This window comes from Alosa sapidissima, chromosome 11, assembly GCF_018492685.1.
Source record: "Alosa sapidissima isolate fAloSap1 chromosome 11, fAloSap1.pri, whole genome shotgun sequence".
In the NCBI taxonomy this organism is placed as follows: domain Eukaryota; kingdom Metazoa; phylum Chordata; class Actinopteri; order Clupeiformes; family Clupeidae; genus Alosa; species Alosa sapidissima.
Genome location: NC_055967.1, coordinates 9,050,495 through 9,069,360, shown reverse-complemented (window position 1 = coordinate 9,069,360; position 18,866 = coordinate 9,050,495). Strand labels below are relative to the sequence as shown.

The 18,866-nt window shown below is 43.2% G+C and overlaps 1 protein-coding gene across 2 annotated transcripts in view; it reads right to left on the bottom strand.

Moving 5' to 3' along the window:
• Positions 1-18,866, bottom strand: part of LOC121723722 (proprotein convertase subtilisin/kexin type 5) — a 161,794-nt gene that overhangs the window by 118,705 nt on the left and 24,223 nt on the right. Inside the window, exons 7-8 of one of the 2 annotated variants that reach the window (XM_042109706.1) lie at positions 14,730-14,816; positions 4,983-5,181 (exon numbers count right to left, since the gene is read on the bottom strand). In XM_042109706.1, coding sequence (XP_041965640.1) covers positions 4,983-5,181; positions 14,730-14,816 — 286 coding nt within the window. The remainder of the gene's footprint in view (positions 1-4,982; positions 5,182-14,729; positions 14,817-18,866) is intronic. The other variant, XM_042109707.1, reaches the window with a different exon arrangement.

Here is an 18,866-nt window from a genome sequence, read left to right as displayed (position 1 = left end):
CTCTTCCCCCCTGAACCCTTCAATAAAAAGACTCTGAATTTGAACTTGCGCTCTTGGGTCGTCTTCTGTCCGTGACAGGTACATGCTTTCATTACTAGCAGGCTTGATTACTGTAATGCCCTCTTCACTGGCCTATCAAAAAAAATCTTAACAAGCTGTAGTTAATTCAGAATGCAGCAGCACGTGTTCTGACCAAGACCAAAAAGAGAGCTCACATTACCCCTATCTAAACTCATTGAATGCCAAGCTGTTTTCGGAAGCTTTGTCCTAGAGTGCCAGCAATCTAGACCATTGTTGATGATTTTTGTACAGCCACAGCATATTCTGTGTTATAGCTATGAACACATACAATGGCTCGTTTGAAAGGTTTGACTTTAAGCTCTCAGTGGGTGCAAACCGTGTATTTCTACACGCCTCTGTTCCTGAGAAATCCCAAGCTAAACAGTGGCTAGTTTTCATCAAAATCGCTGTTTTTTTTTTCTAGAAATGGAGATATAACGTCTTTCATGAAATATGAAGTGTTGCATGTAAAGTTTCCGGGAAGTGACTAGCGAGACCTGCCGAGACTGCTACCTAGTGATAGACCCACGAAAATGGCCTGGTTTTGAGCTGACGTGCATGCGTCACTGATTCGACCCAAAGCGGCAACCGAGTTATGATAAAATGTCCAGATAAAATGTCCAGATTGTGCGTTTTCATGAGTTTTCGATCGTCATATATTTAATTTCCATTCATCACAGAGTTCCCAAAATCACATATAAGGTGTGTTTAAGAGTGTCTAGTTTCGTAATTTTTTTTAAAAAAACTAAAAATGTAATATTACGTTTTTGGCACTCAACGCATGGGAAGGAAAAACGTAATATTACGTTTTTGGCATTCAATGCGTTAAAATCCCTTCACTGGCTCCCTCAGTTTGTTTTAGAATTGATTTTAAGGTTTTACTTTTGGTTCTCCTCAACTCCTACTAGCATTTCACACTGCTCCTGCTTCACCTATCCTTTTAGCAATTTCCACTCTTTTTCATTCTTTTATTTCATTTACAAGCTAGTTTAGCAAAGACAGTGAAACCAGTACATTTAAATCTGAAACTTTAGTGGTTAGTTTTTTACTTTAAATGAGCCAGCCAAGTCAACGAGCAAAAACTGAACGGCAATTCACCTTGAAGTTGGATTAAAACAAAATGCGCTCCTCCGGCCAGAGACCCAGGAGATCATGCCGAAAATGTACTGAGCTAGAACAGAGGATTTCTACTTTGGAATCAAAGATGCATGCCCTTCCATCAACGACAGATGAACTACGAGAGGCATCTCATGAAGTGAGTACAGCAACTACTGGAAATGCAGAGAATGTAACCCAGCAGTCTAATATCACTGCTAATAGAGCAGATGAATGCATCGACCTCACAAAGGGAAATGTGAGTACAGAGCCTTGGCACAGGCAAGGTGCCAGACCAAAAAACAAAAAACGTAATACAAGAACTGTAATTACCTCACCAGTAAATTCAGATGTTAACTTCAGGCCTCGTATCAGAAATACAGACAGATCAGCAAACTACTACAGGGCTTGTGGTCCTAAGGGAAGCCCACAGCCCCTAACACTATGGAACAGATTTGAATGCCTCCGGGACGTGAGAGAGGAATTTCCCAGGGAACAGACCCAAAGCAGGCAGCGATCAAACCACAACAATAGAAAGATGGGCACAGACAAGAAGCAGCACTCGACCCCTATTCATCCCACAACCCTCGTTCTAGGCGACTTTGCTGTGAGACATATAAATGGGGAAAGGATGATTGTATGTTGTTTCCCAAATGCTTCAGTGTCTGACACAAAAAACAAGCTTGCAGAACTGGTGTCAAAATATGCAACTATCAAGCGCATCATTGTGCATGTACAGAAAGTTCGTGAGCCTGCCGCCGGTACTTTATGATCCCACACAGGCCATCCCTTGATAAGGGATGTCATGGGTACGACTAGGCTGATGAGAATATGGAGAGCTTTCTGTTCCTTTTTATGTAATAGTTTTGCGAAACACAATAAGGATACACTGCATGTTAGGCTACATTAACTAAAGCGAACAAAATTGGAACTCATACAGAACTCTGCTGCTAGACTTTTAACTAAGACCAAGAAAAGAGAACACATCACCCCTGTGTTAGCTGAACTGCACTGGCTCCCTGTTTCCTATAGAATTGATTTTAAGGTTATGTTAAATACTTACAAAGCTCTAAATGGCATAGCACCTTCATATATCTCTGAGCTTTTAATATCTTATCAACCACAAAAGAAACTTAGATCTGCAAAAAGTGATATCTTACTAAGTGTTATAATCTTATATTAAAATACAAAATCTAGTTTGTATTGTTTTACTTTAAGGATACTTACTTTGAGCTTTCTTGGAAGATTATTTGACTTAAAAAAGTCAAAATCTTCTTAAATTAAGACATAAAAAAAGCAAATTTATCTGCCAATGGATTAAGAACATATATCTTAAAATTTAAGATTGAAGACAATTTGTCTTAAATCTTAAATCTCATTTTAAATTAAGGTACATTTTCTTAATCCATTGGCAGCCGTGGCCTACTGGTTAGCGCTTCGGACTTGTAACCTGAGTGTTGCCGGTTTGAACCCCGACCAGTAAGAACGGCTGAAGTGCCCTTGAGCAAGGCACCTAACCTAACCCCTCACTGCTCCCCAAGCGCCGCTGTAGCAGGCAGCTCACTGCATCGGGATTAGTGTGTGTTCACTATGTACTGGGTGTGTTTCACTAATTCTCGGATTGGGATAAATGCAGAGACCAAATTTCCCTCACGGGATCAAAAGAGTACATATACTGTACTTATACTATATACTTATACTTGATAAATTTGCTTGTTTTTTATAATAAGAAAGATACCCTTATTTTAGAGACTGTTCACATGCCTTTCTTAAAAGGTGGCTTTGGACTATGGAAATGTACATGTAATCTGTAAAGGTTAGTTATTTAACTGGCACACAGAATAGGGTGACCAGACATCCTGATAAGGAAGTGTAACGGAGGCAGACTGAGCTAGCGTGCTAGTTGCCCGTGTAAATCCTCAGGTGGCGGGTTCAAGGCCCGTGAGCGGCGAATGAACCGACCTTGTGACAGAAGCTATAATAAGGGTAATAAATAGCGGTAATAAATACTTACCGCCATAATAAAGAAGAACCTTATAGTGCATTGTTGCAATGCCTTGTCATATCTGCCTCGTTTTAACGGTTAGGACAATGCTGAAGAGAAAGTCATCATTCTCAAAATAACCTATGACTTTCAGTTTTGTTTTCAAATGTTTTCATGTCTGGATAATGGGTGAGGAATGTTTAAGAGACAGACTTTCGTAAATCCTCAAATTATGAGTCTTTTATTTATGGCTGCGCAAAGCACAGGTCTTTATTTGGGGCAGGTTTGTAGCCTATTCGAGGCCTTTATTTTGTGTATTGTATTGAGACATGTGTTTCTTTGGAGCTGCATACCGGTAGGCTATCAAAAGCGGAAGATGTTCGGTTTGGTTTGGGATTTCATTTTGATTTTGACCTTATTGCGTAAGCCTACGGTAGCCTTAATTGAGTTATTTTTTTAATTATGCATGATTTACTTTTTTTTGTTAATTCCTAGGCTGGAATGCCTCGTGGCAACAATTGTGTTTAAATGTAGACTAGTAATGCGTCAGCCTCTGGCAAGCTTAGAAGGAGGTGGCAAGCTTGAGAGCGACGTGTTGGAGACCCAGTGTAGGACAATGACTTTTCATTGGCAACAGTATTAAACCAATCAACAATATAAAGTATTAAGAAGAGCTCTTTTATTTCATTGTTAAATCGACACAATGGAGGCAATTATAACCCCGGTTTGTAGGCTATTTGGGGGCCGTCCTTTATTTGTCCGAGGACTGCACACGTGTTTTAGGTATAGTGCAAGCCTCTCTGATTGAAAGTGCACAGAACTTGTGCATTTACATAACAATGAGGAAATAATGTCTGTCAGTTGATGTGAGGCAATTGTGAAGCGCTTTGGACAAAAGCGCTATACAAATGTAGCCTGGAAAATCCAGACCCTGGTAATCTAGAAAGATTAAGGGTCTGGCCACGAACAATGTAATGGCCCAACTTGAGGGGCGGCAACAAGCATGCATTTAAAAATCTCACTGCACGCAATTGGATAACACTAGACCCTGTTTACTCTGAATGATTTCGGACTTTCGGACTCTGAATGATTTCGGACGCAATCGGATAACACTACGACCAATGTGTGCTGTCCTCCAACGTTGCAGTGCTGTCTTCATCAGTTTAGCTGGTTCCCCGGAATGCAAGGGGAAAAAGTAACGTGCATCATTGCTCATTGCCAGAGTGTCTCGCAGAGACAATTCCATTGTGCTCTCGCGAGAACTCTGGATTTCCAGGGTAATACAAATGCACAAACCATTAATCATCTTTTCTCAGAACCTGCCAGTCTTAGTTAGAGACAGAACAAATTGAAAATTGCCGACACGTTTGTCTGGTTAGTCTCAATTGTCTGTCTGTCTGTCTATCTGTCCGTCTCAATTGACTGAAAATGACAGTGACAGTCTGTCACTCAATGACTTTAAGTTTGTCTTTTGTACAGTATGACGTGGTGCTATGCTGTTTGTTGGAATGTGTGTTGCTGGTTGCTATGTGTTATGACCGAGAGTACAGCTGAAACTGTAGCATACTCTCTGGAGGCTTTTGAGGGGCATCGTACACACACACACTGGACATAGACACACACAGTCATACAGTTACACACACTTTCACGCACACAGTTGAACCAGCATCAAAACAAACACCAAACACACACTCAATCAGGGCAGTTGGACTAGCATTGTATACACACATACACATACAGATTTAATACTTACATACTTACACATACACACACACTCAAACAAACATATGGGACAGTTGGATCAGCAACACACACACACACACACACCCACTCACTCACTCACTCAGGGCAGTTGGACCAGCATCGGCCTTGGTGCAGGAGGAGCTTGAAAGGGCCGCTCTTGCAGCTGACACACTTGTCGCTGGCACCCTCACACGTCTCACAGTTAGGGGAACACTCCTCACATAGCTGTGACATCACATTGGCAAAGGATCCTGGGACACAGTGCTCAACGCACGCACCTTCCTGGTCCAGAATATAGCCTTTAATAAGCCAAAGATAGTAACAGAGGAATGACAGGTCAAATTGTTAGACAGGGTGCAGATAAGTCTATAGCTTACTTTTTGTGTACTGATCAGAGATAGACTAAATTGATTAAATACTTGACTATATACTATTCAAATGAATCATTGAATAATCAGCATTAGTGACATTAAAGTTCAAAGACTCTTTTATTATTATTTTCACTGTTCAAATAATTGCCATAATAATCTATGATATGACCTAATTTGCTGAGGTAATAAATTCAAAAGTGCTTCGGGAAGACATTTTTTTTTCACATACAAGTGAAAAAACACTCCCCCCAATGTCAACACTTATTTCTTTGCATTGATGTGCAACTATAGAGTTGATGAACTCCGGTGATATGCAAATTCCTTGCTGCAGACATTGCAGAGGACTATTTTCAACACTTTATTTTTTATCAACACCATCAGGCCGTTTTTTAAAAGTAAATGTTCCAATCAATGATCCAGGCAGCACATTTTCTTCTCTCTCCTTCATTTTACAGTCTAATTTTTACTGACTAGAACGGCTCAGGGTCAAAGGTCATACGGAATCGATTAATCTGCACTAATTTTTTTAATCAGATATTTTTTCTCAAATTAATTAATCGAAATTAATCAGTTATTTTGACAGCCCTAATATATATATATATATATATATATATATATATATATATATATATATACACTTGGTACTTATATTTAAATATACTTAACATACCGGTACTTATACTAGATGGAAAAGTCGAGTATATTAACTTGTAGCTAGAGATTGATCTTAAAGGCTACATGAGAGATTCTCATTTAATTTCATTTTATTCAGATATTTTTCAGACATTTTATTCCTTTTCGCAGATTCCAATATCACCGGTAAACATATAAACTTAGCACAAAGTAAGGAAATTTGTGTTTGGTAAATTGCTTCTCTGTGGTAACAATCCTTTTTGGCAATACATCTTATAACGTTGGAAGCCCCCCATTTTGTAAGGAACATGCACTTATGTGGATTGTGCCCATGAAGTATGTGGATTGTACCCATGAAAAATTTGCCAAATCTTCTCTGCCATTGATTCACAAACAGGAGCATCAGTAGCGTGTAGAAGAATTGGTCTTGGACCGACTGACGCAATAAAGACATGATTTACATCTAATGTTTAGTGGGAACAGTACGGCTGATGGATCTGTTTCGACCTCACTCTGACCGTCACTACGGTCTAAAAAAGGAATGATCACCTTCGTTCTGCCTATCACCGAGACCATATGTCAACAAAGTCATGCCCATGACCTCCGGAAGCAGAATGACTCGAGCTTGTAAATAGCGGAGATTGCTCCCGGTTCAGTCTCTCACCTTGATCGCCTCATCTGAGACCTGTGATACATGAGTACGTACTTTCACTGCTTTCTTGCTTTGACTGTGTTTGTTAGTCTGCATGTGGCAGTAACCTGTGTTTTTTTTCAGGAAACTTCATTTAACTTTGTTTAACTTATTGACGCCTTTCCTGAGTTCACCCCATACCGCACGGCGGAGGGGCTAGTGTGAGCCTGCTGCCTGCGTTCGCGCACTGCTGCAGGCTGCCGTTTCAGTGTTATTTTCCTTTTGTGTGTGCCAGGTTTCCGGGTTGTTGTTTGTTAACTACTCTGTACCTTATCTGGCTGTTCGCGGCTAGTTGGGCTTGGTGTGAGCCTGCTGGGTGCGTTTGCGCACCGGCGTGGGCCACCGTTATTATTTCTGTTTACTGCTCTGGCAGCTGGAACCTGTGTGGGCCTGATCAGCGCGTATGTGCTCGGCCGCTTAGGCGCTAATGTTACTGTGTGCTTCTTGTTAGCTTTGTTGTTGTGTGCTAGGCTACTTGCAAAAGGTAAGTTTAGCTGTTTGTGTCTGCTAGGTGCAGTCTTGCACGAGGTGCGGGCTGCTGTGTGTCTTTTCTCCAGTTGTCCACTGGTGTACGTCGGCGCGTGCGTTCGCGCACTGGTGGCCGCCTTCTTTGTGTATCTGTTGTGTACCCCGTCGCTGCTGTCCGCAGCTAGCTGGGCCAGTGTGAGCCTGCTAAGCGTGTCCGCACGCTGCTTCAGGCCACCCGTGTACTGTATTACACCACTGCTGTATCTCTTTACGGGTTGCTGCTTGCAGACCCAGTGCGTTGTACGGCCAAGGTAAGTGCCTTATTGTATTGTATTGTGTTGTATTGCATTGTGTTTTTCTGTGGTAGGCAATGGCGGCACACTACTGCAGAGTCTGTAGGGCCACGATGGCCCCCAATGACGGGCATAGAGAGTGCCCCGCTTGCCTTGGGGCCGCCCACCTCCTGGAGGATGTCGACAGCCCCTGCAGCGCAGCCTGTGACCTTCCTAGGGAGGAACGGCTCCGCCGGGCTGACCAGGCATGTGGCCACGTGCGTGGACTGGAAAGGCGGCGCTCACCCGACCGACCATCCCACTCTCATAGGCATGGCCGTAAGCATACGCACAAGCGTAAACGGCAACATGAGTCCCCTTCCAGGCATGATCAGGTGGAGGTCCCTGGACCTGCTAAGCGCTCGGCTCCAGCTGCCGTGACCGAGGGTAATGGCACGGAGTCGCTTCAGATTCTCTCAGCTCTCCAGGCTCTGGCTAGGAGGATGGACAGGCTGGAGGGTCTCCAGGGCACGTCATCCCCTTCTCTGCCCCCTGGCCAGGAAGGTCTCTCCCCATCCAGGCCTGAGAGCCATGGTGCGGATGTTGATCTGGGTGATGTGGATGCGCTGTCGCTCCATGCCCATCGTTCTACGATCGATGACGTAAGCGGGGACGGCCTCCTGGATGAGCTACATTCAGACATGGTGCAGCCAACTGATGAATCCACGGTGCCAGGGGAGGTCCCCGTCGGCTCCTTGATGTCACGGGTGTTGAGTGCCTCCAAGATCCTGGGTCTTCAGGCCCCTATGCCAGACATGGCTTCCCTTGGGGGCGTCTGGGAAGGAGTCTCGCACAGCAGCCCACCACCCTGTATACCCGTGGCAGTGGATTACACGAAGGTGCTGCAGACGGCATGGGGTAAGTCGCTACAGCGCCCCCAATTCAATCCAGGTTGCCGTCAGCTGGCAAAGGCTGCCTATCCGGCCGACTCAGGGCTAGGGGATATGCCACCGGCCGAGCAGTCCATCGCCGCCTGGACTTCCCTGGGGCCTGCCAATGCATCTCCCAATCCACGCTGCCCGCGTAAGGAGTGTGCCAAGACGGACCGTCTCATCAGTCACTGCTTTGACGCATCAGCACGGGCAGCCCGTATGGGCAACGCCCTGGCCATCACTCTGATGGCTCTGCGAAAAACGATGAGCCCGGAGGACCATGATGCAAGGGCCCTGGTGGATGCCGCACTGTCAGCCCACTCCCAGCTGACGCGTGATGTGGGGAGTGCTATGGCCTCTGCGGTGCTGTGCCGTAGACAGGTGTGGCTTGCCCAAACCTCTCTCCCTGATGCCATCAGGACAGACCTGTTAGGTCTCCCCGTGGTGCCTGGGCATGTGTTCCATCCAGACTCCCAGGGGGTGCTGGACAGAGTGGAACAGGCTGGCGCTTCTAGAGAAACTGGTCAGCGTGTGTGCCACAGGCGGGCTCCGGTTCCCCACAGGGCAGCATCAGGTAAGTATAGGCGGTGGCAGCCCGCCCTAACACCACAGGTAAGTATCAACTATGCTGCCCCACGGGACCGGCGCTTTCGTGCACCAGACCAGAGCTCAGCCCCAACTCCCTGGCCCAGAGGACAGCAAAGACCTCGACGGGGCGCAGGCAGAGGTGCAGGCCGCGGTGGCGGTCCTGCCTAGGGATCCGGGGCTGCCCGTCGATTGCCCTTCCCAGCTGTCCAGGACCTCCTGGGAAGGGATTGTGCCAGATTCTTGGGTTGTGGCTACAGTGACTCACGGTTACCGCCTACAGTTTCGACGGCGGCCCCCTACGTTTTCAGGGGTCAAGATGACGTCTGTGAAAGACCCCCTTTTAAATTCCGTGCTTGTCAAGGAGGTCCAGGAGTTGCTTCTGAAAGGGGCCATCTCAGAAGTACCGCTGCACGCACGGCACACTGGGTTTTATTCCAAATATTTTATTGTGCCCAAAAAAGACGGAGGTTACCGGCCGGTCCTCGACCTCAGGCCCTTGAACCAGTCCCTCAAGGTGCTGCCATTCAAAATGGCCCACGTTGGAATAGTGATTCGTTCCATCCAGGAAGGGGAGTGGTTTACGTCTCTGGATCTAAAAGATGCGTACTTCCACGTCCCTATCTGCCCAGCACACAGGTCCTTCCTCCGCTTCGCCTTCCAAGGCAGGGTGTTCCAGTTTCAGGTCCTCCCATTTGGCCTTTCACTGGCCCCCAGAATTTTTACTCGCGTGGTGGCAGCCGCGCTAGCCCCCCTGCAGGTCCAGGGCCTAAAGATCCTACCGTACCTGGACGACTGGCTAATTTGTGCCCCATCTCAGGTGCAGGTGGTGCACGACACCAACACGGTTCTGACCCATATCCAGGCTCTGGGTTTCACGGTCAACTGGAAAAAGAGCAACTTGCAGCCCCGCCAGCAGGCGGATTTCCTTGGTGTCCTCCTCGACTCGGTCAGCATGACGCCGTCTCTCACTCCACGGAGGGCAGACAGCTTGACCGAGGCTCTGACAGGCTTTCGGCTGGGCAGACTGGTCACCGCCCACAAAGTCCAGAGGCTGTTGGGCTTAATGGCCGCGGCAGCTGCGGTACTGCCATTGGGCCTGCTGAAGGCACGCCCCCTGCAGTGTTGGTTCAATGCCTTTCAGCTCCACCCGAGAGACGACAGGCATGTGAAGTTGCGGGTGTCTCCTGCTTGCATCTGAGCCCTACGTCCTTGGACGGACAGGAGGTTCTTACTCCAGGGTGTTCCACTGGGGGGCCTTCCTCACAAGAGGCAAGTCATCTCGACAGACGCTTCTCTGACAGGCTGGGGAGCTGTCTGGGAAGGGCTGTCAGCGAGGGGCGTGTGGCCTCCCTCCTGGACGTCAGAGCACATCAACGTCCTCGAGCTGAAGGCCATCCATCTCGCCCTGCAGAGGTTCCTGCCAGGGTTGCGAAGCCAACATGTTCTGGTGAGGTCAGACAGCACCTCGGCGGTGTATCATGTCAATCACCAAGGCGGCACGAGGTCCTGGGGGTGCCTCCAGGTGGCGGAGGAGTTGCTGTCATGGGCATGGCCGCGTCTGGCTTCAGTGAGGGCAGTACACGTTCCAAGTGTGGAGAACAGGGCGGCCGACATTCTCTCCAGGACCGGGCCACTCCCGGGGGAATGGAGATTGAACCCAGAGGTGGTCAGCCAGGTCTGGGCTCAGTATGGGACTGCACAAGTGGACCTGTTTGCGTCGGCAGAAACGACTCACTGCCCAGAGTGGTACTCTCTCGTGGGACAGGGAGGCAGTTTGGGCCTGGATGCTCTGTCACAAGACTGGCCGACAGGCTTGTTGTACGCTTTTCCTCCATCCCCTCTTGTACCTCAGGTCCTGCGGAGGATCAGGGAGGGCCAACACACAGTTCTGCTGGTTGCTCCACGGTGGCCGGCGAGGCCTTGGTTTCCAGACCTTCTCCGGCTCCTGCGGGGTCAGCCATGGCAGTTACCCTGCCGGGCGGATCTTCTGTCACAAGCAGACGGGCAGATCTGGCATCCGAACCCAGGTGCCCTGCGCCTGTGGGTTTGGCCCCTGCAGAGTCAGTCATTGAACAGCTAGCTGAGTCTGTGCAGGAGACTCTGAACAACGCCAGGGCTCCTTCTACTAGAGCTTGCTATGCACTCAGGTGGAGGATCTTTTCGGATTGGTGTGCCAGCTTGGGTCTTAAGCCAGCGGTTTGCCCTGTGCCACAAGTTTTGCGCTTCTTGCAGTCCTATTTGGATCAAGGAAAGGCGGTCAGTACTGTGAAGGTTTATGCCTCGGCCATTTCAGCCTTTCACCAGGGTGCGGATAACAGGCCCTTGGATAGGCATCCACTGATTGGTCAGTTTTTAAAAGGGGCCCGCCGGTTGTGTCCAGTTCGCACTTTGCGGACACCAAACTGGGATTTGCCCACCGTTTTAATGTCTCTTACTGAAGGCCCGTATGAGCCCATTTTAGATGCAGATCTGCGATCTTTGTCTCTGAAAACTAGCTTTCTCCTGGCTCTTTGTTCGGCCAGGCGCGTCGGGGAGCTGTGCGCCCTCTCCGTCAGCGAAGACTGCCTGAGGTGGCAGGCAGGGGGCACTGGCGTGTCACTTTGGCCTAATCCAGCCTTCCTGCCTAAGGTTCTAAGTCAGCAGTCTATCAACCAGGTTCTGGAGCTGACCCAATTCCAGCCGTCTGCTGCCTCACAGGCAGAGCGCGACAAGTTGCTCACTCTGTGCCCAGTCAGGGCTTTGAGAGCTTATCTGGCCCGTACGCAGTCGTTGAGGAGGGAACACACTCAACTTTTTGTCTGTTATGGGGCGGCGAAGCAGGGACTACCGCTTTCCAAACAGCGGCTGTCGCATTGGCTGGTTGAGGTTATTTCCCATGCCTACCAGACTCTGGGAATGCCGGTCCCTTCGGGTACAAGGGCTCACTCCACCAGGAGTATGGCTACGTCTTGGGCTGCCCTTAAGGGGGTACCAGCAAGCGATATCTGTGCAGCGGCTTCATGGGCGACGCCTTGCACTTTTACCAGGTTTTATAGGGTGGACTTCACTCGCCCAGCTCCGGTTGGCGACGCTGCCCTCATGTCCGTGACCGAGCGAGGTTTTAATGGTTAGCTTAGAGCTCCTCGCGACTTTTTTGGTATGTGTCATCCCTTTTTTAGACCGTAGTGACGGTCAGAGTGAGGTCGAAACAGATCGTAAGTTACGCATGTAACTATGGATCTGAGAGACCGAGGGATGACCGTCACTATCCTTGTCGCTCGGACCATCCTGAGGCGCTCAAGGTAGGAGACTGAACCGGGAGCAATCTCCGCTATTTACAAGCTCGAGTCGTTCTGCTTCCGGAGGTCATGGGCATGACTTTGTTGACTCGGTGATAGGCAGAACGAAGGTGATCATTCCTTTTTTAGACCGACAGTGACGGTCATCCCTTGGTCTCACAGATCCATAGTTACATGCGTAACTTACGATTTCTATAACTGTCAGTTTCCCAGCATGTGAAGGTCAATAATGTTTTATCTGATGTTCTTATCTCTTCCACTGGTTCACCATAGGGCTGCATCCTCTCACCTCTTTTATTTGTTTTATATATAAATATGTGCTAAAGCCAACATCCAAGACGACATGTTATCAAGTTTGCTGACGACTCTGTCATTGTGTCTCTTTTAAATTCAGATGATCATGGCCACGGCCCTGTGGTGTCAGATTTTATCAACTAGCGTAATTACAGTGCATGAGAATGCACTGTACTGTCTTCTAACGCGTTTAATGCAGCTTCAACCGTTTAACCTAGAAACTTCATTCAAACTATGTTACGTAGGTCTTACTTAGGACAAGAGTGCTATGTATTTTTCAGCTTTGTAACTTTTATACTTTTTAAACTATTAATTAAAAACTGTTCAAAATTTCCCCATAGACTTAACATGGGCTGATGACATCACAATAGAGCCGTAGCAATTAGAATCCTATGGCAGGTGTTCAGGCCACCTGGATCAACTGCCAGTCTCAGGCTTTAAGCATACAAACTGGCTCTATTAAGACTACACATCCTGTTCAACTGCTTCCTCTCCCAAAAACTGTTTCAAAATAAAAGTCCTCACTACAATATTTCACTGTTAAACGATTTAACCCTTTAAACTACTGAACTTTTTAACTGTTCAGCCATTGTAACTGTTACTTGTCATCAACTATGACTCCTACCCACTGTAGCTAGTTGGCATGGTTAGCATACAATAGTTAGCATGTTAGCATTGCTAACATTGTTAGCATTTTTAACAAAACTGCTAAAAATGATTAGCTAAGTTAGCTAAGTCATATGGTTAGCATAGTTAACATGCTAGTTAACATAGTTAGCATTTTAACATTGTTAGCATGCTAGTTAGCATAGTTAGCATAGCTACTAAAAATGATTAGCTAGGTTAACTAAGTCACATGATTAGCATAGTTAGCATGTTAGCATTGCTAACATGTTAGTTAGCATAACTACTAAAACTGAAAACATTAGCTAAGTTAACTAAGTTAAGTAACTTGGTTAACATTATTATCTTTGTTAACATAGTTAGCATAACTGCTAGCAAACATTGGGGCCATTCCAACTGTTAGTTATCGTCAACTATCTACCTTATTAAATTATCACCCTTTTTAACTGTTCAGTCATTCCAACTATATTAAACCTTATCTACCAAGCAAATAATTTAACCATATATATTTATACATTATATTTTTGCATTTTCATGCACTGTATTTCCTTCAGGAAATGCTTTTCTAGTTCATGGTGTAATTCATCCTTTTTAGATATCAATGTTAGTAAGACCAAGGAGATGATTGATTGATTTTAGGAAAAAACAGGATACCATCTCCCCTGTTGTCATTAATGGTCAGGCTGTGGAAACTGTTCAGAAATATACATATCTTGGGACTGTGATTGACAACAAACTAACATTTGAGCATCAGGTTGACAATGTGTGTAAGAAAGCTCACCAAGGCATGTACTTTTACCGTAAACTCAGACATTTGAATGTGGACAGCACTTTTATGAAGATGTTTTACTGTTGTTTGATTGAATTTGTTCTTACTTTTTCTTTTATTTGCTGGTATATGGGTCTTTAACTCTGAAGAACAAAAAATCCATCTATAGTAGAGTTAAGGAATGTAGTAAGATTGCTGGGGCTACCTTAGTTAACATTCCTTCCCTGCATAACAGAGCACTCAAAAAAACCTGTGTCCAACAGATGTAAGACAAATAGATACAAGAATTCTTTTATACCCAGTCACCAGGTTTTTAAACACTCTCATTTGAGTGTTTTTACAAGTACCTTCCCTCAAGGTGGCCGTGACAGGAAGACAGCAAAGGTAGGGTAAAAACAGAACCTTCATAAAATAAAAATTTTATAACCTCTCGAAACACTTACAACGTTTACAATACTTTGATTTATCTGTAGAACACCTCACCACACTACTATAAAAGTGTCATTCTATTTTGAACATTGTCAGTGGTGTAAAATAGTTTGTTTTTGACGTGAGTTTATGCCCGGTTCGCTTTCACTGTAAGACAATTTGGAGTTAATGCAAATGACATTCTTGCTGAAAAAACTCCTCCAATTAACATAATTATGCGCTCAAACAAATGTTTAACCTGTTAGCTTCTGAAAATAGACCCTAGGTTGTTTTTGGTCTGGAAAGTTCCTTTTAAAATAATGGTTAATTAATTAATTAATTAATAATATTGCACCTCCATTCTTGCCATTCATGCTACACACATGTTTTTAAGGTGAAAGAAAGTATTTATTTTCTAGTATTTCTCGGTTAGTTTTATTTATCATTGTTACACATTTGCATCTAATAATTTGCATTTTATTTTGCAGCATATAGTTTGATTATTATTTGTGCACTTACCTGTAAAGCATGATGAACAGTCTAGAGCCTTTGGACCAAAACATGTTTTGCATGACACGTCACAGTAATGGCATTCACTGTCAATTCCTTTTAAAGAAAGGAATTTCATAATGTCAACACTGACAAGAAAAAGACAAAGAATACTTCTATTTGAGATCAGTATTCTTTTCCCTGCAACAAAACTACACTGCATACTATTAATTTGACTGGATTTACAGGTTTTTTTTTCAATAGCTTCAATAGCTAAAACAGGGCCCGTTTTTCCAAAACACTACACACAATTAACACAACACCACACCCAAGTAGAATTTGTCAGATTTTTTTGAAATGAAACACTTGAGTCCAAACTATACAATTATTTATCAAAACTCGAGTATCTTATCATATCACAAACACATCCACCATATGACCTGATTATGTTTGAATCGGTTACACACTAAATATACTCAACACAAAACACATTAGACAAATCAGGTTTTTCTACTCAATGCAAAAAAAAAATTCTCTCCACATTGTGAAGTACAACTACTTACACACAAAATCATTGCATATCATATCATACATTTTTTTTTACAGTAAATATATCATTATAACCCCATTTCCCTAATACCATAACCCCATATGACATCTGCAAACCTATACACTAATTTTCAGCCTTATTTACAGACAGTTTTCTATTTCATAAACACTTTTTTGTAAAACAGTGTCTCTTCTTTCTCTTCCTCTCTGTGCTACATTGCATAACATTTCTGTTGTTGACAAGGGATCACCTGTAGCCCAGTGTTTAGACTGATTTTTGAACCCAGTAGTTGTGTTTTCGACAATGTGTGTAAGAAAGCTCACCAAGGCATGTACTTTTACCGTAAACTCACATTTGAGTGTGGACAGCACTTTTATGAAGATGTTTTACTGTTGTTTGATTGAATCTGTTCTACCTTTTTCGGTAACACTTTATAATAACTACACACAATTTATCATTTATTAAGCCTTTGTTAATTATTAGTTAATGGTTTGTTCATCATTAGTAATTTCTTGTTCATACATAATTTATCATCAGTAAAGCATTTGTTCACACAATTATAAATGGTTTGTTCACAGTAAATAAGCCTATCCAAAATATGTTTGTAAGTACTGTACATGATTTATACTTAATAAGTAATGAAACAACCACTTATAATGAAATAATTTTCTTATTATAAACCAGTTGCAAACTATTACAAAATGCTTTGTTCATCATTTGTAAAGCATTGTTCCTATGTTAATTCTCATAAATAAAATATTTGTACACACAGTTATAAATAGTTTGTTCATAGTAAATAAGCCTATATCTAAAATAGGTTTATGAATTATTGTTAATACTTAATAAATTATGCAATATACACATGCACTGAGTTAGTTTAGTTAGGGTGAGGATACATATTTTATAAACCACTTCCTAATACTATAATTCATGATTAACTCAGGGGTTACAAGTGGTTAGTTAATGATATTTTGTGAGCTTATCTAAAGTGAGGACTTTCTATGCCTTGCAACACATTTTCAAATGAGTTGTAAAGATTACATTCACATTCATTCATTTAGCAGACAAGCGACGTACACATGTCAATTAAATTGAAGGCCATTGACATAACAGTGAAGGCCGGGAATCGAACCCCCAACTTTTCAGGCTACTGCATGCTAGTCCAGGGCCCAGTTTCCCGATAACAACGGAGACACGCTCTGACGAGGGTTTTCTACGATTCATCTTACGATCGTTCGTTTGGTTTTTCCGACTGTTTCCCGAACATGCTCGTAGCGTGAACGCGCATGCACTGCTCTTAAGATGCTCTTAAGGGGAGCTGTCCACGTTAATAGTTCTGAAATATGCTCTGATTTGACGGTGATGTCAGGTGACTGCACGTCACAGCTATAGGCCTACCATTTAAACCTCGGATCTACACATTAATTCACATCAATACGAAAATAGAAACACTTTGACATCTGCATGTAGGTTATATACCACACAGAGACATAAATAATTGTAATTATTTTAAGATTAGATTGTTGCACCATGCAATAATTTTTCGCGGTGTCACTTAAGAACACGTTTGAAGATAATAAAGAAGTCGAGTAAGAAAGAGAGGAAATGTGTAGGCTTAGATTTTGATGCAGTAGGCTACAGACTAAACCACATGTTGCTTTCTCTGCTTTTTACCTCATGGGCCTAATAAAATATTCACTTAGCAAAGATAATGTCAAACTATTCTGGCAACGTCTCGTTTCATAACTTGATTGCATTTTTGTCAGCTTTTCATCACATTATTATGACCATTAAATGTAGGCTATAGGCTACTATTTTGCATGCTAAAATCTGATTCATCACAGGTAAACACAATAAAGAATGGGAACGTAAATTGGATTATGTATTGTAAGTTGTAATTCCTCTGTATGTCCTGTTGGTGACCTCAGTGAGAAGTACTGTTAAGACGCTCTTAGCCAGTAACGAGTACTCTGGAGCACTTGTAGATCTACGAGTGTTTTCACAACGCTCTTAAGCTACGATGGTTTCGGGAAACAGTCGGAAAATCTTAAGACGTTCGTAAGAGGGACTTTACGACGCTCTTAGGCTTAAGATGCTTTCAGGGAACTGGGCCCAGCTCCTTATCCACTACACTACCTTGGCCCAGATGGAAACCCCTACAACTATGCAAGAGTTTCTGTTTTCTTCTACTACACACTGTTATTAAACATAAACTATTATTAAATGCTGTATTCTTCATTTGTAAAGCATTATTCCTACATTAATTCTCATCTGTAAATCATGTTTACACACAGTTAAAAATGGTTTGTTCATAGTAAACACGCATATCTATATTATATTTTTTAATTGACTGTTGTAATACCACTGGGTAGAGGTAGTGTAGTGGATAGGGAACCGGGTTAACATGCAGTAACCCATAAAGTTGGGGGTTCAAACCCCAGCGTCCACCAATGTGGCCTTGCCCTTTAATTTCATTGACATGTGTAAGTCGCTTTGGGTGAAAGTGTCGGCTAAATGAATAAATGCAAGTGTAAACTTTATAACTCATTTGTAAATGTGTTGCAAGGCATAAAACATCCTCACTTTAGATGAGCTCACAAAATATCATTAACTAACCACTTGTAACTCCTGAGTTAATTATTAATTATAGTATTAGAAAGTGGTTTATAAAATATGTATCCTCACCCTAACTAATCATTAATACATGTGTACTGTTAAATAATGGAAATATTACTTAATCAAAAAAAATATTATTGCATCATTTATTAAGTATTAACAATAATGTATAAACATATTTAAGATATAGGCTTATTTACTATGAACAAACTATTTATAACTGTGAACAAATGCTTTACTGATGATAAATTAGAAATTACTAATGATGAACAAACCATTAACTAATAAGTAACAAAGGCTTAACTAGATGTACCGCATAGCGGTACAAAATATGACCGCCGCTCAGTCCTGTACATCCGTTCCGCGAAAATAAATCACACTTCAATTTGTCTCCATATTTTACTCCATCCCCCACTCTTGAAACTTTTGTGTATGCTTGTTTGGCATGCCTGAGTGTGTGTGTGCGGCTGCACAGAAAGTAGCCTACTGGTGCTGAAAAGGTGAATAGATTGTAGAATAGCCAAAGAAGATGTAGCATTGTTATAAAACCTTTAAAATCTCTAAACAATCACAAGTAGGGCAGTTCATCACAGTTCATCCATTGCAACTGGATTGATGAAAAGTCACTTACACCTGTAGGCTACATTGTATTTGGGAAAAGCAAAAGGTATCAGCATAATGTTATTTATTTATTTATTTATTTATTTATTTTTTATGTATTTTTAAACAAAAACATCTCTGTCAGTTCCATGCCGTTTTCAACAGCTATCAAAAACAAAGGTCATTTTTGGATGGATGGATTTTTTCGTGAATGTTTCTCCTTCTACATAAGATTTTAGTCATCTTTAGTTCATGTAATACTTTATTGTCAATGCACAAATTAAGTAACAGTAGTCTGAAACGTTATTGTTAATGCACAAATTAAGTAACAGTAGCCTAGTCTGAAACGAAATGCTGTTTTACATCTAACCAGTGGTGCAAATAACTGACATGTCCAAATG